At 47.2% G+C, this 25,696-nt stretch overlaps 1 protein-coding gene across 1 annotated transcript; it reads left to right on the forward strand.

Moving 5' to 3' along the window:
- The first annotated feature begins 222 nt into the window (after nt 1-222).
- On the forward strand, nt 223-21,105 carry LOC308142777 (bridge-like lipid transfer protein family member 2). The gene is made up of 40 exons (XM_080513350.1): nt 223-360; nt 835-953; nt 1,057-1,183; nt 1,326-1,375; nt 1,510-1,651; nt 1,963-2,081; nt 2,269-2,329; nt 2,406-2,592; nt 3,864-3,987; nt 4,120-4,244; nt 4,339-4,406; nt 4,503-4,639; nt 4,853-5,007; nt 5,366-5,559; nt 5,698-5,968; nt 6,061-6,266; nt 6,348-7,398; nt 7,473-7,664; nt 7,755-7,957; nt 8,069-8,187; nt 8,275-8,498; nt 8,591-8,781; nt 8,911-9,010; nt 9,893-10,092; nt 10,180-10,477; nt 10,574-10,731; nt 11,706-11,912; nt 12,354-12,453; nt 12,656-12,838; nt 12,924-13,045; nt 13,132-13,287; nt 15,123-15,244; nt 15,325-15,505; nt 16,228-16,314; nt 16,717-16,827; nt 17,432-17,567; nt 17,817-17,941; nt 18,024-18,125; nt 19,567-19,701; nt 19,836-21,105. The coding sequence occupies exons 2-40, from the start codon at nt 886-888 to the stop codon at nt 20,019-20,021; spliced, it is 6,723 nt and encodes a 2,240-aa protein (XP_080369476.1). The 5' UTR covers nt 223-360; nt 835-885; the 3' UTR covers nt 20,022-21,105.
- Nucleotides 21,106-25,696: the final 4,591 nt, after the last annotated feature.

Consider the following 25,696-nt stretch of genomic DNA (forward strand, 5'->3'; position numbering starts at 1 on the left):
CACTGCCCCCTATAGGTTCGGCTGCTCATAGCAGCGCTGAACTCGGTGTGAATTTAAAAAGCTTTGTAAATGTGGAGGAGCAAAATATCTGATTTTATGAAAACTCGGGTACGTGTAAACGCGGTCTATGTTGACGTACACCAACCACAGTGAATGTGTTTGTGTCTTTGAACGTTTGGTTAAAATCCGATTCGGTGTTTGTTGACGTCAAGTCAAGCTCGTGAAGCTGCCAGCTGAGCAGCGGCGGGGCGGACCAAACCAAATCGAACCACCCGGGGGAAATCACTCCTCTGTCACGTCAAGCTGCTCCGAGCGGCGGAATGTCTCGTTTCGGGGAGCCGGGGCCATAAACATGCCGGGGTGAGTATGTTTCCATCCCACCCTGAGCCTCTCGGGACGGAACCATCCGCGGTGGCCGCCGCTTCGCCGCTACCATGCTAATGCTAGCTCCGCTTCGCTCCGGATTCTGGCGGATGACGCGGCGCCAGATGAACTTTTAACTGTTTCGTTCGTGGCCACTTCGACTGACGTCGCTTCACGGTCGACCGGTGTCTCGCCGGCGGCCGGTAATTCCGCAGCACCGCGACTCGCCGATGTGACAAAGTTGTGTTTCGCCGCTCCGGTCGGTTAGCGGCGTTAGCAGCGGGCGGCTAGCGGCTCCCGGTCGCGCGACAACGAATGGAAACCAGCGGTGTTTCCCCCCGTGGCAGTTGCCGATGTCGGTGGGGCGAAGAACTTATCGGCGAAGGCTCTTTTAAATTAAAAGAGACGGGCAGTCGCTGTGAGAAACGGCGGCGAGCGAAGTGGTTGAAGTGGACGTTGTGGTTTTGACAGCTCGTAGCGGACGAGAGGAGCGTCCAGGCTGGGGACCAAACGTGGGACACGATGTCTCTCCTGCTCACGTACTTCCTCCTCTTCCTGCTGGCCGTCGTCCTGCTGTGTGCCATTTCCAGGTAGGACACAGTCCTGCATGCATGCATGCATGCATGCATGCATGCATGCACTCGTGCCAGATGTGTCGGGCTCGATCTCAGGCTCCCTGTCTCGGGCTCCCAGGTGGCTCGTCTGCAGCCTGGCAGTGCGGCTCTTCCAGGCTGCGCTGGACGCGGAGCTCCGGATCAGATCGGTGGGGCTTTTCTCTGTCCAGGGAATCAGTGTCCAGTTTCAGCCCCAACACACCGTGGTGAGACACTTGTCTGTTTACATGACATTTGTGTCCTTTGCAAGTCAAAGGGCTCCACGTCTGGTCCCAGTGATTGGCAGCACAAATGTTATGTTATGAACTTTACTCACTCTGGCATAACTGCAACTCTCTTTTACTACAGGAAATTGACAAAATCTGGATTTCAAGTAAACTTGTAAACAAAGATTTACCGTAAGTTGACAAACTCACAACGTCAGACCCTTAAATTAGGGAAACTTGTGCAACCTGATGTGATTTCGTACGTCTGTCTTGTGTGGTGAACAAAAAACAAACAAACAAACTTGACTGTGTTGCTTGCATTTCAGGAGATATCTGGCATTATGTGTTGGTGAAACCAGAGTCAGGTTGGACTTGCAGGTGCCCCTGAAACCTGTGGTGAAGAGGAGCCGTGGAAAAGAGTCCGGGAAGATGTCGGTCAGCCCCAAAACTCTGGGATTTCTGTCACAGGTCTGAAGCCTCACGGAGTCGCTGGCACCCCTTCTTTTATATTAATTTAATGCAAATTGAATGGATTTGTTTTTGGCTTACAGTGATTAGTAGAACAACTGGCAGACGGTCACAAGGTGCCTCCGTATGGACAGAAAACATGTCATGTTGCCGATTTGATTTTTAAAGAAGCAGTTAATTGAGCATTTCTTCTTGGCATTTATTATTTTACGGTGAACCGGGCATTGTGATAGTAGGAAAGTCGATCTTCCAATTTTTGGCAGTGATGTATGCTAAATTCTAACGCATCGTGTCCCGTGTCCTGCTTTCAGCTGCTGTCCTTCCACGTCAGCTCCGTCAACGTGATGGTGCTGAACCTCGCACTGACCGAGTCTTTGTGGCACATGACGCTCACGGGGATCACCTTGTTACTCGACCATCAGAGCCAGAGGCACGTACATATTTTTCACTTTTGTTGATGTTTTGTTCTTTCTATACCAGTAAAATGTACATTTTATTGCACTGAATTTGGGGCTAGGCACTCATAAGCTTCTAGCTTCAGCCCACTCCTTTTGAGCAGAATGTTTCCTGCTCAAATAAACAAATAGATATATGTATTAAAATGTTGGGATTCGTAGGTTGGCGTGGGACTTCTCTGTCGGGCAGCTCAGCAGTAAAGTGCTCAAAAGCAGTGAGCTGGTGAGTCCAGATTCTCTCGTTCAGAAAGTTGGGTTTCGGTTTTGCGGGCGCCCGTCTGACCCGCTCTGGTCTGCAGGACACGTGTTTGGCTGAAGTGGCCCTGGGCCTGCTGCTGTCGGGAGACGTGAACCTGCCTGAGATGAAGCCGGGCTGCTTGTCCCTCAGCGTGAGGACGCTTACAGCTGAGCTGCATGAAGGACTGTTCCTCGGCCCGTTTCTGGTGCCAGATGTCTCCCACAGAGAGCCGCAACGGGCTGCATCAGGTGAGCCTGCTGGTGTTGGTGGGACACGTCATGTTTTTTCATTTCTGTATAACTTTGTTCACATTTTTATACGATCACAATCCACTTTAAATTCCCTTCATTGTTCTATTAAAAAGACAACATGCTCTACATTCCAGTAACTCTTCAATGGGCATCAACATACTTCAAGGATTACTTATGTAAAATATCTTTTTAAAAGCATTACATTGACCAACGTGGAAACATTTTTTTTAAAGAATTTTCTAAAACTTGGACGCATTTGTCATGGATTCCTAAAAAAAAATATATCGTGGACATTATAGAGTACCATTAAAATACTCAACGAATAACTTGAAGTGTGACGTCCTATAAGGGATGTTTTTGATTTCTTCTTTTTTGTGAAAATTTAAATCTTAGATTTAAAACATGAGAGTATAACAGGTTCCTCAATGTTTATCAATTCAGTTTTGGAAAAAGAAAACAGAAGAAAAGTGGCCAAATATGGTCACTTGCCTGATTAAGGCCCAATCCCAATTCAATTTTGTGATATAAACAGGTTTATATAACTTTAGAAGCGTATATGTGAAGTGCGAGTCCTTCAGCGCCATGTTGGTGAGTTGCGTGAAAGTTTGAAACTCCTCCTACCCCTCTGTTTAAAGTGTGCATCTGTAAATGCTCCGTTTCGAGGGGTGAATAGCCCTTCCCCTTACCCCTCTGCCTTTGTGCACTAGTGAAATGGGACACCCCTTAGACTTTCGTGAACGCGCATTTCAAAGGGGAAGGGGTAAGGGGTGGAATTGGGACGCAGAGTTGCTGCTGGTTTTACGTCGCATTTCTTCTTAATCTATAGCGTCTGGGTATTTTCCAATATCTGCGATATTTTTATCTGCCATGCTGTCTGGAAAGCTCGTCTAACAGAACTTTACTGACCTCAGCGATGAGCTCTAATAAATAGTTTTACTTGTTTTTGCACTTTAAAAATAATCCACTTAATTATGGTGTTATAAATAACATATTTTCAATATTAGTTATGCTATTTTTCTTTATTGTCGATGTACAAAATGACAAATTACCCAAATAATATTGATGTTAAACATCTGTAAACCTTTCTAAAGACTGATTGGTGGTTATAATTCATCAAGTCAACTGATGAATTATTTAAGAATCGAATTTGCTTGTGATTTTAAAACCCTTCCAGACGGCCTTTAGCAGTGTGGATATTGAGATTTGCGGCTTCATATATTCGATGATCCACTGTGATGAGCTAATAAGAGATACGGCCTCCTTTCTAGATGGTGGGAAGACTGATTTCATTCAGACTGAGGCTCTGGAGCGGTTCCACCAGCTAATTCCTCACAAGGTCAATGTGGAATTTGATAATACAAACGTCACCCTGTCCATGCACAGCCAGAAACGGTGAGTCAACATTTTTCAGTCCGCCGCACAAACTCTGCAGGTCCAGCAGCCGTCGCTGGTTCAATGTTGCGTCGATTCCAAGGCCTTGTGTCTCTGTGATTTGTTTTTGTGTTTGTTTTCTCATCCACACAGACACTTGAACTGGACTCTTAAGTCTTTAAAGGTCTGCTACGGACGTGACGACGAGCAGCTTCATCTCAAAAGCTTCACTCCGGAGCTGAGCTTTCCTCACAGCAGCCTGGAGCTCCTCCTCGAGGGTTCGTGGCCAGATGGACACCCGACACTCTGCAGAAAGATCTGGGGGGAGAAAAAAAAAAAAATCAACATGCTGTTGTGTCTCTTCATTGGCAGATGGACTTCTCCTTTCTCAAAGCAGGCAGAGAATTCTGTGTGTGACCAGTCTGAAGACGGCGCTGCAGGTGAGGAAGAACCCCGACGGCCACGTCCGCCTTCAACGTCTTCAAGTCAACGCTAACCTGGTTTTTTTTTCTTCTTGTTTTTCTTTACTAAATCAGGTTACATCGATTGACATTTCGGGGTCGTTTACTGTCAACACTTGTATCATTCACTACCGTCATCAGGAGTTTTCTCATTGGCTGAATCTGTTTCCATGGGAACAGTTGTTTGACAGGAAGGAAGCGCACAGAAAAAGGCAAGTGGCTAACGTCAGACTGGAAACTGTTGCTCCTTTAGAGAGAAAACTCGACTCCGTGATGGTTTCGAGGAGTCACCATTTTCCACGGCAGCGAAAATACCGGTTCTAACTTTTAGTCCCCCCTCTCTTCTTCTTCCATATTCGTCTTTGTGCATCACTCATTCTGTATCATGTCTCCATGACTGTGCTGTGCTGTGTTGTGTTGTGTAGTCCATTAGATTATTTGCCCACCCTCCTTTTCCTCAGACGCCTCCCCCATCTGGATGCTCCAGTCATGATCACGTCCTCCGTGTCCAACGTCAACGTGTCCGTTCAGCTGGGGGACACCACGCCTTTCGCTCTTGGCTTCCTCTCCGTGAATGCAGGTATGTGCTGCACACACACACACACACACCTGCTGCAGGCGGGTGAACATCATGTGATGTTATTGCTCTGTTGCATAATGAGTTGTGAGCTGTGGCACTTCTTTCTTGCAACTCATTAATACCATCATTTCTGACTTGCTATCGGGTCAATCTTACACTAACAAGCCAACTCAGATTAGATAAAGACAATTCTTTAAAAGTCTTTCAAATGTCACAGATTAACGGTAACGCCGACCGCATTCTCCTCACCGCATTGCAACACATTGATATTTTATCTCGGCGTGATGTTCTGTACCTGCTCGCTCTCTCTCTCTCCCTCTCTCTCTCTGTCTCTCTGTGTCTCTCTCCGTATCTGTAGAACTGCAGCATCTGCTTGACATCAAAGTTGAAAAAGAGAGCACAGAGTCCCAGAATGTGCACCAGCGTGCCTCGCTGACCTTGGACCACTTCTGGTGGCGAGTCGGTCAGGGCTCTCATATCCAACAGGCCCCCCACCCTCCTGGTAAACACGTGTGGGGAGAAGCTCTCATCCTCGACTGCCTTAGCCTTCAGGTCGGAGCCAAATTTAATTTGTTCTTGGGAAAGAAAGAAAGCAAAAAGAAAAACCCCACAAGTTGGATCAATGATGTCAACTGAAAACGTGCCATTTCTCAGACGTATTGACATGTTGTGGATCTCCTCTTCCTCCAGGGGAGCTTTAACCGACCCCACGGCGAGCCGAGCAGCCAGGCTCCCAGTCTGAGCGTGGAGTCCAGTCTGAGGGGGCTCCAGGTGGAGCTTTCAGAGACCTGTGCTCTGTGCCTGTCTCGCCTGCTGTCCCTGCTGTGTGTGACTCCGTCCCCACAGCCGACGCATGTGGCTGCAGGGGACGGCACGCAGCCCAGCCTCTCCTCGCACCTGCTTTTTAAACTGGACTGCTGCCTGGAGGATGTCAACGTGTTCACGCTGTCAAACGTGGCCGGTAGGGTTGGGGTTAGGGTTGGGGTTACTCGTCAGCTTTGTGATCCCGTCTCGGCAGATTATAACCTGAAAGTCACTTCTCTTTCCCCGAAGGCGCCGTTTCGCTAAGGATGGACACGGTGGGAGTCCTGAGCTCCGCTGAGAGCTCGCGGCTGTCTCTGCAGGGCGTGAGCTTGTCCGTGGTGAAGACGGTCACGGAGAACATGGAATCCTGCTGCCCGGCCCAGCAGACCCTCGGCCCGGTAATCCGACTCGCCACTATAACGTTGTGGTACCATGTCACCATCCACACTTTGCAGGTAACTAGATCTCCAAATATTGAAATTCTCAGTTAACATTGGTGCAAATGTTGGAAGCCGTGACATTGGTGCTTTGACCAGGTCCAGTGTGACGAGGACCTTTGTGTTGAATGGACGCCTCCAGACCACATGGTCATGTATCAGCACGTGACTGAAGCTAAGGCGTGTTGGCTCATGCTTTGTGGAAACGAAGATGGCGACGAGCCAGTCGCCCCCGTGGGAAGTGAGCCCTCGTCCCCTCAGAGCAGAGCGCTGTGCGTGCGTCTCGAGCTCGGCTGCACTCGCCTGACCGCCCACGTCAGCGAGCGGAACTACATCCTGCTGCACGCAGACGCCCTGTCGGCCTCGACGCACGCCAGCTCCGTCCACGTCCGCTCCCCTCTGCTCGTCTTCAACTTTGACGGCAACAACATCGTCTCCTTTAGTCAGCTGGACGTGGAGATGCACGACGAGCTGACCGAGATGCAGCTGCACAGAGACGCCTTCCCGTTCCTCGCCACGCCTCACAACCGGGTTTGGGTCTTAACCTGCCCCTCTATGGTGGTGGAGTTTCCCTACCAGTACAACTTCTCAAACACCTTCGACGAGGCCATCGGCGTGCAGAAGTGGCTGAAGACCCTCCACCGCTCCCCCAGCCCCTCGCCTGCCGCGCGGCGTCTGCCCCCCGACCTCGTGTTCAAGGTCGGCCAGTTCTCCTTCGTCTTCCTGGATGACGTCTTCGAGATCAAGCTGCGAGACAACTACGAGCTGATGAAGGACGAGAGCAAAGAGAGCGCGAAGCGCCTGCAGCTCCTGGACAAGAAGGTGGCAGATCTGCGGAAACAGCACGGGGAACTTCTTCCCGCCCGCAAGATAGAAGAGCTGTACAGCTCTCTGGAGAAGAAGCACATTGAGATCTACATCCAGCGGTCACGTCGCCTCTACGCCAACACGCCCATGAGGAAGTCCCTGCTGACCTGGACCGTGACCGATTTGGAACTCGTCGCCCTGGCTGACCAGGAGCTTCACGGGCCGGAGAAGGTGAGGGAGCAGCTGAGGGACATCGACAACATCAGCCCCTTCCCCCGAGACGGTCTCTCTCTGGTGGTCCAGTGGTGCCGCGCCGTCAAGTTTAAACTGACTTCCTTTCTGGGTTAGTAATCATTTAAACCCGCACAACGGTTTGCAAGACGACAAATTCAGAGTAACTGTTTCGTTGTTCATCAGTGAGAATACGCGACTACCCTCGCTACCTGTTTGAGATCCGGGACTGGCAACTGTCGGGGCGTCTGATTGGGACAGAGCAAGACGGACAAGCGAGAGCTCATCGCAGGCAGGTCGTCCCGCTTGGGGCACCGTGGGGTGACGTGACAGTCCACAGGAATATGCCGCCGCTCAAGTTTTACTACGATTTCAAATGTGAGTTTCACAGCCTTCGTGTGCAAACCATTTTCCCGCCCACATGTTTGGTAATCTTTAACAACGCCCTGGTTTTGTCCTCCTTTGCAGCCAATATTTCTCAGTACACCATCGTGTGGGGGCCGTGCTGGGACCCGGCCTGGACTTTGATTGGGCAGTCGGTGGACCTGCTGACCAAACCCACTGTGGATCCCTCGCCTCCGCTGGCTTGGTGGGATAAAAGCCGCCTGCTCATGCACGGACGCTGGGTCATGGACATTGAACAGGCCAACCTTCATCAGCTGGCGACGGAGGTACAGAGCTTTACGTCATGACGATGGTTATTTTCATTGTTTTGACCATTAAATGAGATGAATCTCTCACACTGAATCGTTCAGTTAAAAAACTGACTTTCATTATTTCAGGACCCTTATAACACGACAGAAAACATGCACTGGGAATGGAATAAGCTGAACTTTGACTGGAATCCAGGGCAGTTTGTTTTCAAAGGGGACTTGGATGTAAACGTCAGGACGGCTTCAAAGTAAGCGGAGGAGCTACATTTGAAATCTGTTCATAGCGGCGTTTGGACTTTTTTGGACTTTGTTTTGTTTTCCCCCCCCCTCACCAGGTATGATGATATCTGTTTTCTACACCTCCCCAACCTGTGTATGACCCTTGACCTCCAATGGCTCTGCCACGGCAACCCCCACGACCACCACGCTGTAATGTTCTGCTGTGTGGAGAACATTGCAGACGTGACCTCAGGACAGCCTCATGACTCCTACAGGGCCTTTCGCTCCGAGAACCTCAACCTCTCCATCACCATGGACCTTAACCAGCACTGTGGCACAGGTACGCTCAGGTTAAAAACCTGTGTCCACTTACCGTGTCTACTTATCTGTGGGCTCTGTGCTGCAGCTGCTTCACGTCTGTCGTCTCTGCAGAGCCCTGCCAGCCCACAATCCTGCTGTACAGCAGCACACTGCGCTGGATGCAGAACTTCTGGGCCACCTGGACCGGCGTCTCTCGGCCGATCTGCAGAGGGAAGCTCTTCCACAGCCTCCGGCCAGTTCGCAAGAAGCTCGGCCAGCACTACAAACAGATGTCCTACACAGCTGCCTTCCCACAACTACAAGTGAGTGTTTTTTCTCTGTTCCTTCAGGAAATGTCCACCAAATAATAAAAAAAAAAACTTGCTCTATATATTCAGAACACACGTTTGTACACCATCGCTCATCAGCTTGATCTGTGTCTTCTCACTCAGGTGCATTACTGGGCCTCCTTCGCACAGCAGAGAGGGATTCAGGTGGAGTGCAGCAAAGGCCATGTGTTCACTCGAGGGGCTCAGAGACTCATTCCTCAGGGTAAAGAAAGAAAGTATTCCTCCTTCAGGTCCTGGTTTTCTGGGAAACCAGGACCTTTTCTTTGTTTTTGTGTCTTTTTTCTTTCTTCCAAAGCAACCACCTTGTAATTTCTGTTTCTAAAACACAAAATTCGAATATTAAAATGCAGAAAAAGAAACTTTTTCTTTCTTTCCAACTATCTGTATATTCCTTATTCAGACTTTTTTTCGCTGCATGTATGCCACATCTGCTCTAGAAAGCAGTGACGGACCGAGACCCTCGGCTCTGTGGAGACTCTGTAGAGCAGATGTGGACATCAGGCGGCCTGCGGCCACCTTCAGCTCCCGCCCCCACTTTCCACAGCTCGCAAGCCACCCTAAAATATTGGTTTCACAGATTATAGGAAACCATCTGTTTGAAAGTCAATTTCAACTACATTATAACCAAATATTTTAACTAAAATACCTTTTTTTTTTTTTTTTTTTCCCATAAATGTCTATATTTACTTGAGTAGCTAAACATGATCTGTTGCCATTTGGGCCTCATTCAAGACCCGAGGAATCTCGTCTCATTGTTTTATTTTCTTGTAAAATTAGCTTATACAAACTTTTTTTAGTGAAAAAGAAGAGGTGGGATTGATATCACAGAAATTTTTTTTAAATTTAATTTGTAGTACTATAGTAAACCACAGAGGGGAAAATTCCTTTTCCTGAGGGTCTTGCTCAAGGGCCCCGGTTTATGTGTTATGGACTGTAGGGGTAGCTGGCATAAGTTTGCTTTTATTTATTAATTTTTTGCAGATGTGCATTTTTGCTTTCAAGGTTTCCCAGCATAATGTCAGATTTATTTTATTTATTTTTTTAATTTAAGCTTTTCTGAAGTAGGAATTCTTATTTTTCTCAGCCGGCACCGTGATGAGGAGGCTGATCTCCGAGTGGAATGTGACCCAGATGGTCAGTGAACTCTCTCAAGTGACCGTTCACCTGATGGCCTCCACGTGGGACGAGACGGCCGACCACCAGATCAACGCCCAGGTGAAGAAGACCCACCTGCTCAGCCTGTCGTCCCTCAGCTACCAGCGGCAGAGCAACCGCATGGAGGAGGTAAACGTCCGCGGCCTGGAGGCGTAAAGCTCTTCCCCTCACTGCTGCTCCATGAATAACGGAGCGATGTTTTCATATTCCTGACAGGAGGTGGCCTCCAAAGACGAAACAAATGCCTCTTACACTCACAAACTGCGCCTGGTGGACCTGCGGGCCTCCTGGACGACCACGAACAGGAACATAGCCTTTGGGCTGTACGACGGCTATAAAAAGGCGTCTGTACTGAAGAGAAATCTCTCCACCGAGGCGCTGAAGGGCCTGAGGATCGACACGCAGCTGCAGACCAAGAAACTCAAACGCTCTCCTTCCAACTACTCTCCGACCACGGCGCCCGCCACGCCCGTGGTGCCCGCCGTCGCTCGAGTAGAAAAAAGCCAAAACGAAGGTGAGAAGCTCCTCCGACGAAAATGAGGACGGCGGTCTGTCGTTGGGGTTTTATTAACCTCCCTTTCTTTTCTTTTCTTTTTTTTTTCTTCTCCAGGAACATTGATGCTGCAAAAGTTGATTGAGGAAACGGACAAGTTTGTGGTGTTTTCAGAGGAGGACTCTGGCGTGAGCGACCAGCTGTGCGGCATCGCCGCCTGTCAAACTGACGACGTGAACAACCGGAACTGGTTTATTGAGCTGGTCAATTGTCAGGTAACGCCACTGTTGATATTGCTGTTATTTGTTCCTTTGTTTGTTTTTATTAAAAAAAACATTTTTAAATACAATACAGTCATTCCTATGTGCTTTTAACAGAGAAAGTAGAAAAGCCCAGCATATCCACATGAGCAGCAGGTTTATTTGCGACTGTGGAAAGAAAAAACTCCCTCTAGCAGGGAGGAACCTTTGTAGAAACCAGAGTCAGAGGTGGAGGAATTCTGAGGACCGGTTGGGGTGAAAGGATGGAGGAGAGGATAGAGGAGAGGATAGAGGAGAGGAAAGACAGAGATAGACTGGGTGGGGAGATGCATACATACAATACCCTTTTTAGTGCTACATATATTTCTTTTTTTATATAGTAATCACACTGATCCAAATATTTTCCAACTGTTATAAGATTAAACCAGGCTCAGCAGCTCTATCTAGACAGTAATATGATTTTCTAGTTAAACCAGCCTGAGCAGCTTATATAGACAGAAACATGATTTTCTAGATTAAACCAGCCTGAGCAGCTCTATCTAGACAGAAACATGATTTTCTGGATTAAACCAGCCTGAGCAGCTCTATCTAGACAGAAACATGATTTTCTGGATTAAACCAGCCTGAGCAGCTCTATCTAGACAGAAACATGATTTTCTGGATTAAACCAGCCTGAGCAGCTCTATCTAGACAGAAACATGACTTTCTAGATTAAACCAGCCTGAGCAGCTCTATCTAGACAGAAACATGATTTTCTAGATTAAACCAGCCTGAGCAGCTCTATCTAGACAGTAACATGATTTTCTAGCAAGAGTACAAATGAGCAGGTCGGCAAAAAAACAAAACAAAACCACAACTGTTTTGTTCTTGTATGCTCACGCTCAATGTCACATTTTGGTAAAGGTTGAGGCATAAAGTAAACATTACATTTCTTTTTAAAAAGTGGCTTTTCAGAGTGTTTTAATGCTCCTGTGGTGCATTTCACACAGATGATGCTGCGCGGCACCGAGACGGCAGGCTGCGTGCTGGTGTCGGCCGCCAAGGCTCAGCTGCTGCAGTGCGAGCACCACCCCGCCTGGTACAACGACACCCTGAAGCAGAAGACCACCTGGACCTGTCTCCTGGACGGCATGCAGTACTTCGCCACGATGGAGCCCAACCCGTCGGAGCAGGAGGACAGGCAGCTGTGGCTGGAGGTGGACCGGCTTCTTTCTCCAAGCTTTTGTGCTGAAATCACTTAATTATAGTAGATTAGCGCAGTTTTATATGAATCTCATTCATTTTGTTAAAACGATTTTGAATTGCATTTTGGGACGACTTTGTTAACCGACATAGAGTTTCCAACTACATCTATTTAAAATAATTAATTTACTATATTATTGCAAACTATTTGCTGCACTTTTTTGTTAGAAAGAAGGAAAATATTACCCGGAATTAACTAACTAACTTGTAGACGTTGACGTCATCCCACTGGAATATAAAAAGATGTGATCAGCTTTCCTCAAACTAAATAATACGTCGGAGATTATAATTCACCACTGGTGGTTGTTGTTTAGTTTTTTTCATAGACTGTGCATTATCGCCTACATCTAGCACAGCCTCTGATTTCCTCAGTCAATTTTCTTTCTGTGTTTTAGGTGAAAAACATCGAGGAGCACAGGCAGCGTAACCTGGACTCCGTGCTGGAACTGATGGAGAGTGGGCAGGCGGTGGGAGGAATGGTCAGCACCACCACTGGTAAGATGTTCTCTTTAGGAATCCTGCGTCGCGTGTTGTCTCTTCTCCTCGCCACACTAAGAACTAACCCTGCACCGATCCCACTATCTGCCTGAATTTAATATTTATTTTTTGTGTGTGCGTTTAATCCTAAGCAAGTGATTGTCGGATGTCCGGTTGTTCCTCAAGATTTGAAGTTGTCTCGTTCTTTTCCTGGCTGCAGACTGGAACCAGCCGGCGCAGGTGAATGAGACTCAGCAGGTTCAGCGCATCATCTCGCGCTGCAGCTGCCGGATGCACTACATCAGCTACAGCCACGACATCAACCCGGAGCTGGCCACACAGATCAAGCCGCCGGAGCTCAGGAACAACCACGAGAAAGAGGATCTGCTGAAAAAGCAGGCGGGTCGGTGCCCTCGCTGTCGTCCTGGATCTGTGGCGAGATTCCATTTTTCAGAGTTGTTGTGAAGGTTTGTTTGCCTCGTTTCCAGGAGCCGTGGACACGTTCACCCTCATCCATCACGACCTGGAGATTTCCACTAACCCTGTTCAGTACGCCATGATCCTGGACATCGTCAACAACCTGCTCTTGCACGTGGAGCCGCGACGCAAGGTAGCCTTGACCCCAGCCAGCTCGCCGGCATCGCCGCCCGCTGCTGCTGATGCTTCGTTTTTTTTTACTTTGTGTGTCGCGTCCAGGAGCACAGTGAGAAAAAGCAGAGGGTTCGTTTCCAACTGGAAATTTCCAGCAACCCGGAGGAGCAGCGCAGCAGCATCCTGCACCTGCAGGAGGCGGTTCGACAGCACCTCACTCAGATCAGATACCTGGAGAAACAGATTTACTCCAACATCAGGGTGAGCGACCAACATCTCGGCCGCTGTGCCACAGATTCTCAGTCCCCATCAAACAGTTACTAACACCCATGGAGATTTCTTCAGTTTGTGCATATGAAAGAAGGAACTGTGATCTTAAAAGAACCACACACATTAGAGGAGGGCGACTCTTAATTTAATCACCAATATTTACATATTTATCTACACTATAAAGTCAATGCATGGTTTCAAGTTTTCTCACTTCACGCAGTCGTCCAGTTTTGACTTGCCAAAGAATACCTGAACAGAGAAAATGAAAGTTTTAGACCTTTAACCTTTTACCATATTTATTGCCTTAATCTATTAACCTTTGACAGTCTCTACCTTGAGTGCTATTAATATGTAATTCCCATGTGTATTTACAAATCCTATAAACTCTTGTCCTTTTTAACCATATCTGTACCATGAATAAATTACCTTTTACTTCACATTACAATCCAACTTGAACCTTGAAATCACATGTGCTAACCGTGGCTTTAACGTGGCTGCAATAGCACCCTCTAGTGTGTGAAAAAGTTACTGTAATACGAAGAAGATACACATAAAGGCCCAATCCCAATTCACTTTTGTACCGCTACCCCTTAGCCCTCCGCCTTCCCCTCCAAAACAAGTGCAAAGGCAAAGGGGTAAAAGTTTCAGCCCTTAGATTTGGGACACCCCCCCCCACCCCTCTCCCTCTTCTCACCCCCGCCCCTCTCGCTCCGTCTCACAGTTATGACATCATAATACGGCGCCGTTACATCAGCAGCGCTGAGCCACGGATGTTTGTTGATTTTCCAGCAGGAGCATTGTCCTGCCGTCCCAAATTCAACGTGTTGCAGCAGCTTGGCTGCTTTGTTTCCACATCAAGGTGAAGAAACAGACGGAGACGTGGATTACTTCAATTTTTTGCGCCGTATTTGGACTTCAGAAATGTTTCCTCATTCACTATGTGAAGGCGGAACTTCCTTGTTTGTCCCTGTTTTCAAAACACCCATATTAGAAGACTTTGGAACTATACAGTGTAATAATAAAATGTTATAAACACGGTCTCTACCAAACAAATACACACGGAAGCTCCAGACGGCAGTGCTACTGCCGTTCTTACTAGTATAAAACACAACAGGTTTATATAACTTTAGAAGCGTATATATGTGAAATGCGAGTCCTTCAGCGCCATGTCCTCCTACCCCTCTGTTTAAAGTGTGCATCTGGAAAAGCTCCATTTAGAGGGGTGAATAGCCCTTACCCCTCTGCCTTTGCGCACTAGTTAAATGGGAAACCCCTTAGACTCTCGTGAATGCGCAATTCAAAAGGGAAGGGGTAAGGGGTAGGGCTAAGGGGTAGAATGGGGATTGGCCCAAAGTCTGAAATGTAGCAAAACACACATTTATGATAACAAACTCGATATCGATAATGAGCCATAAGTAATCAACAATAAGGCACCTTAAATGTAACTTTTTACAGAGCATACCTTTCTCTGCCATTGACGTTCACAGTATTTCTCTGCGTCACGACAGTTACTTCCACTTTACGACAATTTGTAGTTGTTTCGAAGTAAAAGCATAAGGACTATACTATCGTTTCAACTTAAAATAAACACTTATAACCATCCCAGAATGGACTTAGCATCAAGGTCACTTACGTGTACAGTTCTAAAGAGAAATACTTTATAGAATAGAACCGTTGTCCTCATCTTCATCAAGCTGTCAGTCAAACTTTCCGCTCCCTCTATTGGATGAAGACTCTCCGCCACTAACGACAACAAGTTTATTGTTGGAAACTACGTAGTCCAAATGATGGAAGTCATGAACATTTGCTGTGTGGCTCTTCGTCAGGCGCTGCCCGAGGAGCTGAGCGGCGAGGAGCTGATGGAGGTCAACACACGGCTGCAGAATCAGCTGAACCAGGAGAAGAATGACATGCAGATGAAGAGCGAGGAGCTCAACATCCTCATCAGGTCCGGTGCTCGCGGAGAAAAGTGCATGAGGGGCGGGCACTTCGCCGTCAATGAATCCTGTTCCAACAATGCCTTCCCAGATGTTTTAAGGACTTCCAGCTGCAGAGGGCGAACAAGCTGGAGCTGCGTAAACCCCCCGAGGATGTGAGCGTGGTGAGGCGGACGGAGATCTACTTCGCTCAGGCCCGCTGGTGTCTGACGGAGGAAGACGGGCAGCTGGGCATCGCGGAGCTGGAGCTGCAGAGGTTCATGTACAGCAAGGTGAGCCGGTGGCCGCTGTCCTTGTTCGGTGAAAAACCTGACAGAATGAGAGAAAGGAGACAAACCCCAGTATCGAGAGCAATAATGGTCAAAACGATCAAGATTCTTGCGCAACGGCAGAGGAATGAAATCACCTCACAGCTCCTTCATAGATCTGCCAAGTTCTTCCCTCCGTTCCCCGATTTTATTCACACCGCTGAAGTAGGCGGTTACATTCTCATTCCGAGGTGCAACAAACCATGTTAACACTGGTTCTCAGGCCTGTGTGTGTGTGTGTGTGTGTGCGTGCATTTCTATGTGAGCTGAGAAGGTAGGATTGCCCTAAGATAAGACATTCCTTCGGCCCGAAGGCCAGAGACCTTGAAGACGTCTCAGAGCGGCGCAGTTAAAATATCTTCTCATGAGTGCAAAGTACAATGACTCAGATGTAAAACAGTGATTAAAATAGACATGCATTAATCAACAATAACTTCAAGAATACCAATTTCCACTATACTAGGCAATAGAGAATAATAAAAGTAAAATTTTCACTTATCATTTCCCTCCTGTGTATAGTTGATGAATGCCAAAATTTGCTCTGTCGCGTGCTGCAACTTTTTTGTCAGATTTTCTACAACATCCGCTGCTCACCGTCTCGTTTTTGGAAATAGTGTCTGAGGACGGTCTCCTCAAAGCTCGCTGTCTCGTGAAGGCTGATCGCTCTGAAAAACTTCCTCCCGCAGCTCAACAAGTCCGACGACACGGCTGAGCATCTCCTGGAGCTGGGATGGTTCACAATGAACAACCTGCTGCCGAACGCAGCGTACAAGGTGACTCGCCGCGACTCGCCCCACTGCAGATTCATTCCGTTTGATCGTCACGCGACCCAAACTCGAAACGGGTTCAGTTGAGCTCAGTGACAAACCCTCTTCATGAGGTGCGTTGGATGCGGCCGGCGGCGCGCTAACGTCTTTATGCCTGCTTTTCTCTGTGCAGCGTTTGAGGGTATGTATGTACGGAGCCGCACGGTCATGTCTGGTGACTCCATCGCGTCTGTCAACATGCTTTTGACTGTTCGCCTGTTTTCCACGGTTCAGAGGAAATCAAATGAAATCACCCGGCACTTCATTCTTCTGTGTCGCATGCGTGTGGTGTGACTCCCCCAGTGACGTGTCGCCGTTTCACCCCCCCTCGCCTCCGCCGCCCTAGTGAATGGTTTTGGTCTGTCTCAGGTGGTGCTTCGTCCTCAGAGTAACTGCCAGTCAGGACGGCAGTTCGCCCTGCGGCTCTTCAGCAAAGTGCGCCCCCCTGTGGGAGGGATCTCTGTGAAGGAACACTTTGAGGTGAGGGAACGTCGCCAGCAAATGTGATTTTCAAAACAAACTGGGAAGCTTCGCCCTTTACTGGGAGAGTTAGGATAATGGATGACTCCTACATGTGTTGCCGAGCCGGTCCAGTTCGACCCCCTCCACTTCATCTCGGCGTGGCAATAAGCGTGCACAAGGTTTCTCTGGGAATTCAGTGGAAAACCTTCTGCAATTCAAACAAGTCTTGTGAGATTTTGTTCAATTTAGTTTTTGTTTTGTTTTTTTTAATCAGTCTGTCTAAAATTCTTTAAATCCATCTTTAAAAAAAGTCGCAATCCATAAATAATAATATTGTTGCGTTGAAATTAGAAATTTCCAAAGACTTCACTGAGCACTATAAACGGTAAATAGAAGGTGTTTACACGTTCACATTTCTGTGCAGTCTGAAGAGTGAGATTTACCTTATTTTCTGATCTTTTCTGTGAGACAGGAAGTGAAGCTTCCTGGTGTCCCTCATTGGGCTATTGAACAAACCTGGTGGATAAACCCACCAAAATAAAATCCAAATAGTGTATTTACTGACTCTCTTTGCCAAACTCCTCGGGGTGTTTTCACCCCGCCTCGCCGTCTCCGTCCTCAGGTGAACGTGGTGCCGCTCACCATCCAGCTCATGTATCAGTTCTTCAAACGGATGATGGGATTCTTCTTCCCCGGAAGAAACGTGGAAGAGGAAGAGGTCACCGACGAGGAGGACAAGTTCCGGCTGGTCACCACCGGTACGCCGTTTTTTTTTTTTTTTTTTGAAACGACCATAAAACCAGCCGCACTTACTGCCGGCAAATTCTGATTGATACTAGCTTCCACTTACACAGCGAGATGTGTGCGGTGTCAAGTTTCGCCGGCGTTAATGCCGCCTCCCTGAGCTGTCGGGAGGCCGTCGCCGTGCTTTTGACCTTGATGTGTGAGAGTCTCAGTGGGGGGTGCAAGGCGTGGGTCGCTGACGCTTGAAGCTCCGTGTGTCGCAGGTATCCCCGTCAAACCTCGGCCGCCGTCGGAGGACACCATGGGCGCCATGGGCCCCAGCAAGGGCGTCGCCCAGGGACTGAACCGCACCGCGGGGGTCAGGAGGTCGTTCAGGAAAGCCCCGGAGGTAAAGGCGAGCCCGGCGGTTCCGTTCAGGCGGTTCTTGTACCAGATAAGTCGAGGCAGTGACGAACGACCTGTCTCCTCAGTATCCCGTTGACGACATCGACAAGATGAAGGAGCGAGCGGCCATGAACAACTCCTTCATCTACGTCAAGATTCCCCAAGTGCCGCTGTGTGTCAGCTATAAGGTGACGTTCTCCTGAAACCTGCTGGTCTTCAGCCCCACCTCTGATGGCTGCAGGTTGCAGGTGCAGGAAAATACAAAGAAATGTCCAGAAAGTGACGTTTTGGCAAAATATAGGGAGTTAAAATTGTTAAATTAACACATCCAGCTTCCATTTTTCCGCATATGCGAGAAAACTTAAATAGTTGGATGACACGGACTCTCGGAGACAACTAGAACTGGCACGCGCCACATCCGTCACCATGGAAACCGATGGATTCCAAGGTTATTTGATCTCCACACCACTTAACACCGCTATTGGCAGCACCGCTGTGTGAGACACAACTGAACCACTATGGGGTTATATTTGTGCCAAAATTCTGAGCGAGCGATGGGAAAATTTGAGCGCAAAAAAATTAATTGTGCAAGCACACTAATAACATTTTGAGGAAATATTTAAATTGCGCAAAGACAAACTTGAGATTGCGCGCTCAAAAATCATTTCTGCGCTCAGATTCTTCCTCTGCGTGCTCAACCTCTCTCTCTCTCTCGCTCAACCTCTCTCTCTCGCGCTCAACCTCTCTCTCTCTCGCTCGCTCAAATCTCTCCATGTCCGCGCTCAAGTTCTGCTGTGCGCTCGCTCAAAATGTGCAAAGCCCAAATGTGACAGACACAGTTGTCCACCAATCACAGAAATTTGGGGCGGGTGTTGAACTCTGATTGGTTACTTCGGATTCTGGAAGTGCCTCATAACCAACAAAGAAGAAGAAGAAGGAAAAACAAACTGCGGGGGAAAACATGTTGTAATCCAGGATCATTATCTTTAGTTTTCCTTATTTCTGTTTTCCTTCGCAGTTTGTTTTTCCCTCTTCTTCTTCTTTTTCTTCTTCTTCTTCTTCGTCGGTTATGAGGCACTTCCAGAATCCGAAGCAACCAATCAGAGTTCAACGCCAGCCCCAAATTGCTGTGATTGGTGGACAACCGTGTCTGTCACATTTGGGCTTTGCACATTTTGAGCGAGCGCACAGCAGGACTTGAGCGCGGACGTGGAGAGATTTGAGCGAGCGAGAGAGAGAGAGGTTGAGCGCAGAGGAAGAATCTGAGCGCAGAAATGATTTTTGAGCGCACAATCTCAAGTTTGTCTTTGCGCAATTTAAATATTTCCTCAAAATGTTATTAGTGTGCTTGCACAATTAATTTTTTTGCGCTCAAATTTTCCCATCGCTCGCTCAGAATTTTGGCACAAATATAACCCCATAAACCACTGCCCCAGTCGATCCGCTCACGCTGGCGTCTCTGGATAGTGAGATTTAGCCGGTCGCCGCGGAGCGGCTGTAGCGCTGTGCTAGCAGCCGGCAAGCAGTACGGAATCATGACCCCCGTTGGAAGGTGAAGGTAAACATGTAAAACACAAATGCGTTGATCTAACGGCCTGTTTTGTCGGGGGAAATGTTTGTTTCCTTCAGGGGGAGAAGAGCAGCGTGGACTGGAAGGACCTCAATCTGGTCCTGCCTTGCTTGGAATACCACAACAACACGTGGACGTGGCTGGACTTCGCCATGGCGATAAAGAGGGACAGCCGCAAGGCTCTGGTGGCTCAGGTACACAAAGTCGGGCCGTCTGATTCCAGAGCCGCACCGCCGAGGCTCTCGTCTGGCTTTTCCACAGTGTGAATCCTCCCCCCCCCCTCGGTTAACGTGCCCCGACGTTCATAAGCCTGTCCTCTCGTGCTCAGATGATCAAGGAGAAGCTGCGTCTGAAACCGGCGTCGGGCTCCGACCTGCGGGGGAAGACGTCCGAGGGGAAGTCCGACAACAGCCTGCAGCAGCAGGAGGAGGACGAGAAGGCCCGCCTCCTGATCGGCCTCAGCTCCGCCGACAAGAGCTCCGGCAAGAAGAGCATCTTCAGCCGCCGCAAGTGAGGCGACGGGACGGCGCGTCGCCCTCCAGCGCGTCGTCCTCCAGCGTGTCCTCGACATTTCGACTGGACTGAAGTAGAAACACAAGCGGGTTGTAAACAAACCGGGTTTATAGTCGCTGTGTCACCAGTCGCTGCTGCTTCAAGCTCATGTAATTCAACGGTTCTTTAGAAGAAGGAAGGAACTGCTGTTCCGTGTTCTCAGATGAGTTTTTAGAAAGTGTCACCGTCCGGGTGTTTGGCACATAAGAGAGAGTCCAAATCTTCACAATGTAGGAAAGGAGGAGTTCGGCGTGCGCCGGAGGTTCAACTCTTGACTTCTATATCGCTGAACCAGGAGGCGTTCAAGAGACGTCCGAACACGAGGACGATTCCTCCAGAGCAGAGAGACTTGCGAGCTAGTCGGTCCTCAGTGTTTCACGCTTTCATTCACGCCAAAGTTTGTTTCCACTAAATCCCAAGTCCTTCAGACGACGCCTCACATTTCGGTTCCAGAATCACCAGGGTGCCATTTTGACCAAATCCATCACATTATATCGCTACTAACTTGTTAACCGTGTGCCAATCGAGGGGGAAAGAGACGCCACTCCACTCCACATTTAAAAAAAAAACGTTGCCACTCGGTGGGGTGGGGGGGGGGGGGGGGGGGGGGGGGGGGACTCGGTTTGTAGCTGGACTCCTCACTGATCTCCTCCTCCTCCTCCTGCTGGCTCGGGAATACACTGTACATCACAACACACACCAAAAACGCACCTTCAGCGCTCTATGAAGTGTGAAATGGCAGAAATATATCGGAATACGTTTAGTTTTTTTTGTCGTGGCTGCATGAATGTTGCTCGGACAGGAAAAAGCCACTCGCAGAAGAAGACGACCGTCTGTTTTCCGTGCCGACGTCGTTCTGCGGCGCTCGGTTTTTACTGTAACTCCAGCTCAGTGCAATATATCAAGAAGAGAACGTGGTCTTGCTGTAACGTGTGGCACTTCGTCTGAAGCAAATCTGTGTTGCAGCTATTTGCCCAGTGTCTTGTTTTTTTGTAATTTTGCCACTAAAGCACTTTTTATGCAAAGTATTTTGATATTTTTGTAACCTGCTGGTTGTTTTGTTTTTGTTTTTTGAGGGGAGGGGGGGGGGGGTTACTTGTATAACTGCTGCCTGTCTTGTCTCATCTCTGTCAGTTTAAAGAATCTTCTCAGCCGTGAGGCTTCTTGTTTTATCAGTGAATCAACGTGTTGGTCTGTGGCGCAGCACGTTGAGGTGAGTTCATCGTCGCAGATTGTTTTTTTTTTACAGGCTTTATGTTGATTCGTCTTGTTGAAAATGCAGTAAAATGCTTGATCACATCTACATTCCCGTCATTGCCTTTTCTGTTTTTTTCTGGAAACTGAAGCGTGGAATTAAAAATAGATCTATTGATTAGCTGTTAAAGTGACCTTCCTGCTCACTGGAGGTTTTATTATTGTGGCTTTTCCATCAGGAAATCGGCCTCGGGTAGAATTAAAAACAGGAATTATTATATTATGTCCTTTTTCATCCGTATTGCTGCTTACTGTGTGTTTTTAAATACACTTTACTGTTTTTAGTTATTTAAATGTAAGTTATTGAGCCTATCTAGCATCTATCTATCTAACAAACATACAACCTCCGAGTTTGAAGGGATTTGCTCAGGGATCTCTGCTGATTTCAACCAACTATATCAGGAGTGTCCAGACCCCCCACTGAGAGCTGTATATATAGAATCACACCGCCCTCTACAGCAGTGTTTTTCAACCTTTTTGAGCCAAGGCTCACTTTTTTCTTTGGAAAAATCTGGAGGCACACCACCACCCGAAAATGTTAAAATGTGAAACTCTGTAGCCTCTATTAACAATATAAAGTCTTTCTCATCAAAGTTTTATCAACAGGAATCAATTAATTACAGAAAAAAGTATTTCCCAATTTCTTTTTTTTATTTTTACTCCCTCAGTGTGAAACCTGGACCTGATGGATGAAGAGCTGAGATCCTGGTTCACATTCTTCCTTTTCAAAAACTTCTCCATCACTGCCACTGACACAGTACTTTGATACAAGATGGTAGCAGGAGGTGGAGATTAACCACACTGACGTCTGTCACTTTACATTTCACCGGCAAAGTTCTGTGCTGCCCTCTAGTGGTGAAGAGTATTTATACATGATTACACACTGCTCTCACAGCTGACAGCGGCTGTGAGAGCAAATGATTTTTAGAAAAAAATGTGAAATTGGACAATTTCCCACGGCACACCTGACGAGATCTCGCGGAAACACCAGTGTGCCGCGGATCAGTGGTTGAAAAACACTGGTCAAGAGGGGAATTATCTGGCCTTTAAAAGCCACCTTCATCATGAAAGTCAGATGCATGATGGTCTTATTCCAGTTTTAATGGAACATTTATAAATGGACAAGTCATAGTTTGCACACCGCTGCACTGATTCAGTTACAATAATACCTGATAAGTTTGTTTAACTCAAACGTCTTGATGAAACCATTTGAGTTTATTAACTAATGAGATGGTTTTTTTTCATGCTCAAATTCTTTTCATTGTTACAAAATGTGAAGTTTGTCTGAATCGAGTCATATTTATCTAAATGCATCTTCTTTGAACAAATGTTACTGTTCAAGTTGACGTCGTCCACTTTTTCTTCCACTAAAGTAAATTACATTCAAGTTGTGACGACATGCAGCTTCTCCATCAATTTGAGGAAACTGCTCACGGCTGAATAGAAACGTTTTCTACATTGAAAACTCTGGAAAGTAGAACATAGAACAACAATATTGACTCTGAAGTGTCATGATGCAATAGAGTCGATGTGATCACTCAACTTTTGGCCTGAAATATAATTTTTTCTTATTTTAATAGACAACCTTAATTCAAATTGATTAAAGCTCCAGAATTTAAAGTTTGAAAAAATAACAAATGTTTACTGAAGGTCAAAATTTAATTCCTATACTTTCATCTCTATAAAAGAAGCTTTGCTTGTAGGACCAACATGTTCCAGTGTTTGTTTGTGTTGGCGTTTATGTTTGCGTTGGTGTTTATGTTCGTGTTTATATAATTTTTTTTATTTTATTTTTTTAAGACATTTTTAAATACATTACAGTCAATCCAATGTGCTTTTATAGAGAAAACAGAAAAGCCCAGCATATCCACATGAGCAGCAGGTTTATTTGCGACTGTGGAAAGAAAAAACTCCCTCTAACAGGAAGAAACCGCTGCGGTGGACCACTTTGACCACTTTGACTGCGACGAGATCCTCCACTCCCCCACGGCGCCGTCCTGACATAGAGCTGAAGTTAACAGATCATTCATTGGAGCACGTGTGACACTCATACCTCTGGAGCTCCCGACTCGTTCAGCCTGGTGTCGATAGCTGCATGTTTGCTTTACGCAAATGTTAAAATCATCACAGATGACCAACTGGCTGGATGTGACCTGACAGATTTGGACTAAAGTTTGATGTATTCTTCATGATGTTGTTGCGTCCCAGTTATCTCACACACTTCTAGTGATTACCTGGTGACCAGCAACAGTTTTGTTTTTGTATATTCTCTGTTAAGTTCAAATAGACCTTTGTCAGTCGGTTGTCTGTTCTCATCAGCAGCATCTGTTACTATTGTGTACTTTCTTTGTGCAAACAGTTCCCTCCGTCTCTTATGCCTGCTGAAGGTTGGAGTTATGCCAACATTAACAAACTAAATTCTACATTAAATAAAAAAATCTAAATCTGGGATTAACTCCAGATATTGACCCGAAATTGATGAAACAGATAAAGAAGACAGGAAAAGATATTGAAGTTGCACGTGAGCTCTGATTTTAGTTTGTCTTTTACTGCGTGATCCTTCATCATCATCACGAATCAGTTATTTTTAAAAAAGCAGTTTCTTAAAACTGTTGTTTGTTAAAGCTTCTGTTAAGTTTGCTGGGATCGGCTTCAGCCTCAACCTGAACCTTGATCACATTTAAGAAACATTTTTCTCCTTTAATTCGTCCCTTTCGACCTTAACTACACGTACAATAGCAGGAAGCGGCGTTTAATTTCTCCCCTCGGTGTACAAACGTACCCGGATACGTCGTGGGCTAACTTCCAACCTTGGGTTTGACCTATTTGAAGAAGCTCTCACAAACCCACCGAGGACGCCCGGAATAGGACAGAAGAATGAGGACGAGATAAAAGTACAATCATTAAATGCTCTTAATTGGGCAACGGAGAAAAAAGCAGCGAGTCCCCGGGAGGCCAACGCGTCTAATTGCTGTACTTCTTGAAGCACCGTGTCTATTAAAAAAGAAAAAAAAGAAAGAAAAAACGTATCTCCTGAATGGAAGTCTCCTGTCCTCCGGCTGCCTCCTGACATTGAATTCCCTCTCAGGCCCTTGTCTTCAGCAGGTCCACCACGTCTGCATGACGAACGGCAGTCCAGTGACCCACATCTGCTTTCAGAGGCACACTGACCCACAATGGCGAAGACGGGAGTCCCCCGGAACGCCCGGCGAGCCAGCCCATCCAGGAGCGGCGCTAGGTAATGGAACACACAAGGAAAGACGTGATTCCTTTCAGCCTGATAGAGATGCACCGTCAGCGACCAGGAGAAACGTTCCGGTGCCTTCAGGTCAGTCCGACGGGCCGAATTCACCCCGTCCGTTCCAACTGATTGGAACCTGGAAATTACTTCTATTTCCGAAATGTTCTCGTCACATTCTTTACAGTTTAAAGCTAACCCTAACCCTAACCCTAAACCTTTACTCTAACCCTAACCCTAAACCTTAACTCTAATCCAAACCCTAAACCTTAACCCTAAACCCTAACCCTAAATCCTAACCTAACCCTAAACCCTAACCCTAAACCTTAACCCTAACCCTAAATCCTAACCTAAACCTTAACCCTAACCCTAACTGTAAACCTTAACCCTAACCCTAAATCCTAACCTAACCCTAAACCTTAACCCTAACCCTAACTGTAAACATTAACCCTAACCCTAAACCCTAAATCCTAACCTAACCCTAAACCTTAACCCTAACTGTAAACCCTAACCCTATACCCTAACCCTGAATCCTAACCTAACCCTGAACCCTAACCCTAAACCCAAACCCTAACCCTAACCTAAAACCTAACCCTAAGAATGCCTGAATAGCTCTGAGATCACACCACCCCGTTGAATTGGAGGGTGACGGCGGAATTGTCTGGAGACTTCAACCCCCCCCCCCCCCCCGGCGCAGTCTCGCTAATTAAAATAAAAATAGCACGCTGCGGGGTGTGGTGAAACACTTAAATTAGGTTGCTATAGGGGTCCAGACCGCTGACAATACGCATCGTGAGCGTAACACCAATATTAGGACATTTATTTTAAATCCTAATAAGAACCAGATGGATGCAAAGTGGCGAAAATGTCTGCAGCCAAGTAAAAATAAAAAGTACAGAAAACATTCTCGCTATACCATTAAAGAGGACAATGAATCATCAATATTTTCATGTGGGACAAAAGTGGGCGTCCAGGCTCCGCCCTCAGACTGCGACTGGAGGCGTGACACACTTGAGGTTGAATACAAACTGGAACTGACAGAGACGCCGTCACTTCCCCTCACGTCGCGGACGAGACGAGACTCTGACAGGTAAACCTCCGTCTTCTACGTCCACTGCCTCTTTATGTTCTTTTAAAAGTTTGCA

Source organism: Blennius ocellaris (genome assembly GCF_963422515.1).
Source record: "Blennius ocellaris genome assembly, chromosome: 2".
NCBI classification, from domain to species: Eukaryota; Metazoa; Chordata; class Actinopteri; order Blenniiformes; family Blenniidae; genus Blennius; species Blennius ocellaris.